General features: G+C 36.0%; 1 protein-coding gene across 1 annotated transcript in view; it reads left to right on the forward strand.

Annotated features, from left to right (window-relative positions):
- The first annotated feature begins 1379 nt into the window (after positions 1-1379).
- Positions 1380-4534, forward strand: part of capn3b (calpain 3b) — a 12660-nt gene continuing 9505 nt past the window's right edge. The window contains exons 1-2 of the mRNA XM_016529325.1: positions 1380-1744; positions 3825-3894. Coding sequence (XP_016384811.1) covers positions 1463-1744; positions 3825-3894 — 352 coding nt within the window. The 5' untranslated portion in view covers positions 1380-1462. The remainder of the gene's footprint in view (positions 1745-3824; positions 3895-4534) is intronic.

Genomic DNA, 4534 nt, shown 5'->3' on the forward strand with positions numbered 1-4534 from the left:
TTGTTTGTTTGTTTGTTTGTTTGTTTGTTTGATTGATTGATTAAGTGCAAAATGACAAGAAGGTATGAAGAGTATGGCAAATTTCATCAGAAAAAAGAAAATTAAGATAGGACACACAAAGGCAAGGTCCATTGCCAGTTTTTTTTTTCTTCTTCTATAAAACGAGAGAGAAATCTATAATTTCTGAATATATAACGTGTATATTAGGTATTGTAGATGTATTAGAAGTAAATAGAAATTTTAAGTATGTGTTCACTTAAAAAATTTCCATGAAGGAGAATTTACTTTTTAACACCTGCATGTTCATCTGTAAACATCTATAGAAATAAACATTTGGATTTGTGGTATAGTGCTCGGGGGTTTTTACTTTTCTAATCTTTGACTGGACCTCTGTTATTCCCATTATCCGCATTGGAAATGTCTGAGGTCACCAGCTGGGAATCATGCCCCCATTAGACAGGCGAAAGGGAGAAACCCTCATGTCCCTGTAGGAGGCCTATAAATAGAGTTAGCTTCCAAGAGGAACAGGGAAAAGTTGCAAGCACATGTGAGCATGTGTGCATGTGTGTGAACCGGTGTAGATACTGATTGAATATTGATACTGAGCCCTATTCATTCATCGCTTCTTTGGCATCTGTCATCAAATAGCAATATGGCAGAAGAACAAAAGTTCTCAGAAACATCTGTCCAACTGACTGAGGCCGCTCCACAGACTGTGGGCAGTGGTTTTACTGCCCCGCGAAACATTTATTCAGCCATTTTAAGTCGCAACGAGACTGTTAAAGATGCTAGGCGTCTTCATTTGTTCAAACCACTTGTTTTATGTTTGTTTGTTTGTTTGTTTGTTTGTTTGTTTGTTTGATTGATTGATTAAGTGCAAAATGACAAGAAGGTATGAAGAGTATGGCAAATTTCATCAGAAAAAATAAAATTAAGATAGGACACACAAAGGCAAGGTCCATTGCCAGGTTTTTTTTTCTTCTTCTATAAAACGAGAGAGAAATCTATAATTTCTGAATATATAACATGTGTATATTAGGTATTGTAGATGTATTAGAAGTAAATAGAAATTTTAAGTATGTGTTCACTTAAAAAATTTCCATGAAGGAGAATTTACTTTTTAACACCTGCATGTTCATCTGTAAACATCTATAGAAATAAACATTTGGATTTGTGGTATAGTGCTCGGGGGTTTTTACTTTTCTAATCTTTGACTGGACCTCTGTTATTCCCATTATCCGCATTGGAAATGTCTGAGGTCACCAGCTGGGAATCATGCCCCCATTAGACAGGCAAAAGAGAGAAACCCTCATGTCCCTGTAGGAGGCCTATAAATAGAGTTAGCTTCCAAGAGGAACAGGGAAAAGTTGCAAGTGTGTGAACCGGTGTAGATACTGATTGAATATTGATACTGAGCCCTATTCATTCATCGCTTCTTTGGCATCTGTCATCAAATAGCAATATGGCAGAAGAACAAAAGTTCCCAGAAACATCTGTCCAACTGACTGAGGCCGCTCCACAGACTGTGGGCAGTGGTTTTACTGCCCCGCGAAACATTTATTCAGCCATTTTAAGTCGCAACGAGACTGTTAAAGATGCTAGGCGTCTCAAGGACTTTCAGGAGCTCAGAGACAAATATGTACTTAAGAAAGTGCTGTTTGAAGACCCGCTGTTCCCTGCTGAGGATTCCTCTCTCTTTTACAGTGAAAAGTTCCCTCTAAAGCTTGAATGGAAGCGCCCGTCGGTGAGTGACCTACTATAACGTGGCACTGTGCATGAGATCAGTTACATCTGACCCTCTGTGGAACAGAGATGTTTTTGGATAAAATGATAATAGAATTTCTGCAGTTCTGCATGGGGATATTTTCTTCTTGAAATATTTTTTATTTTATTTAATTTGTGTTTTTTAAATATTATTTTATTTCATTTTTGCCATTTTGCTAGAATATCACTTTATTTCCTTACATGACCATCTCCATAAATTTCCCCCTTACATGCATAAAAAAAAAACTGTTGATTAATAATTCATTGCAGTGTTTCAGTTTTTCAGTTGGTTTTATATACATAATCAACAATTTCAGTTGCTATGTGAATAGACAGCATGAGATAAGATATTTTTTTGCAGGCATGCCATTAGAATGTGGCAGGGTTTCTGTAGTGTGTGTGTGTTGGGGACATGGCTGCGGTTTAGCACGCTCTGGAGTCTCAGGCAGCTGACTTGCCAAATCATGCATGCATTGTGCTAGTGCTTCATAAAGCAGAGCTCTACCTGATAATGGACTTGTGTCATTAGGTTTGATATGTGGCTCTATTTTCTTATCATCACTATTAAATAATGTAAACAAAGATGTTGGAGTAGCATCTTGTTCCACAGACTTTGGGCAGTGGTTTTACTGCCCCGCGAAACATTTATTCAGCCATTTTAAGTCGCAACGAGACTGTTAAAGATGCTAGGCGTCTCAAGGACTTTCAGGAGCTCAGAGACAAATATGTACTTAAGAAAGTGCTGTTTGAAGACCCGCTGTTCCCTGCTGAGGATTCCTCTCTCTTTTACAGTGAAAAGTTCCCTCTAAAGCTTGAATGGAAGCGCCCGTCGGTGAGTGACCTACTATAACGTGGCACTGTGCATGAGATCAGTTACATCTGACCCTCTGTGGAACAGAGATGTTTTTGGATATAATGATAATAGAATTTCTGCAGTTCTGCATGGGGATATTTTCTTCTTGGCTAATTCAAAATTAAAAATGTATTTTAATTGAATTGAATTGAATTGAATTTGAATAAATGAAATATTTTTAATTTAATTTCATTTGTGTTTTTAAAATATAATTTTATTTCATTTTTGCCATTTTGCTAGAATATCACTTTATTTCCTTACATGACCATCTCCATAAATTTCCCCCTTACATGCATAAAAAAAAAACTGTTGATTAATAATTCATTGCAGTGTTTCAGTTTTTCAGTTGGTTTTATATACCTAAGCAACAATTTCAGTTGCTATGTGAATAGACAGCATGAGATAAGATATTTTTTTGCAGGCATGCCATTAGAATGTGGCAGGGTTTCTGTAGTGTGTGTGTGTTGGGGACATGGCTGCGGTTTAGCACGCTCTGGAGTCTCAGGCAGCTGACTTGACAAATCATGCATGCATTGTTGTGCTAGTGCTTCATAAAGCAGAGCTCTACTTGATAATGGACTTGTGTCATTAGGTTTGATATGTGGCTCTATTTTCTTATCATCACTATTAAATAATGTAAACAAAGATGTTGGAGTAGCATCTTGTTTTTAAAGTATAGAAATGTGTCATGCATTTGCATTAGTGTTCTAAGTGAATATTTATGTGGTGTTTTTTGTCAGTCCATCTCATGTAACTTATTAAAAGTTGACCTATTTGTTTTGACTGATGTGTGACAGACATTTATAGCTTTACTTCATAATACTGCTTCAGAGAATCAGGTTACTGGACACGGCCTGCAAGGCCTTTGCTAGGTCGTTAAATAAATTTTTGGATTGGTGCTTCAAAAAGTCAGTCACACATTTTCATTTGCATTTACTGACACTTTAAAAATAATGAGAAGGATTTACATACTGTACATTATCATGCCTTGACCTCTTTTGAGATGCAGCTCATAAAAACGCGCTAGCGAAGTTCCGGTCAGCAAACTTTATGACCCATGGACAGCTGCTGAATTTCTGTGGTGGTGCTGATCTTCACAGATATAGCCATATTCTTTTTCTGAAGATAGTAGAAGTTTAAAAATACAGTTACTATGTAAATATATTTTTATAACAATTATAAATATATGTTTCTCTTTCCTAAACAGGACATTTGTAGCAATCCACAGTTCATTCTTGGGGGAGCCAACAGGACAGATATCTGCCAAGGAGACCTGGGTATGAAAGTGCAAATGCATGACATTCTAAATACATAAAAATACATAATGTTTCTGGGGATGCACAAATATTTAAAATTTAAGATAATATCGATGAGCAAATAATTATTTTTCTGTCATGGTCTTATGAATGGCAGATATTAAAATTCTATTTCGTCTAAAAATTAAAATTAAATTAAAATTCTATTTGGTCTATAAATCATTTTATAAACAAAAAAGTAAAATCAACCATTTTAAATGCTAAGTGAATTTTGGAACAGCATGAAAAGTAGAAATTTGCCAAAGATTACTTACATTTAGATTACTAAAGGTAATCTAACTACATAGCGCCTGCTTGTGACCTGTATACAGGGATTTTCATTTCCTCTCAGCGTATCCAAATACTCTGTTGGAAAATAGATCAGTTGCGTGACACAGAAGAAATTAATAAAGTGTCTGCTGCGGTATCTGTTGCGGTGCTGTGTTCCACAGAGACATCCAGTGAATGCAAGAGGCGCACAGAGCAAAGGCCTTCATTTCTGCACCTGTAGAGTGTACAGCTTTGTATACCCAAAGGATTTTCAGTTCTTTCTTTTTTTTTACTTAAAACTTTTGGTTTTTTTCATGAGCTATACTGCATTATTTATATATATATATATATA

The sequence above is a fragment of the Sinocyclocheilus rhinocerous genome, unplaced genomic scaffold, assembly GCF_001515625.1.
Source record: "Sinocyclocheilus rhinocerous isolate Xijiao unplaced genomic scaffold, SAMN03320098_v1.1 scaffold271, whole genome shotgun sequence".
Taxonomy (NCBI): Eukaryota; Metazoa; Chordata; class Actinopteri; order Cypriniformes; family Cyprinidae; genus Sinocyclocheilus; species Sinocyclocheilus rhinocerous.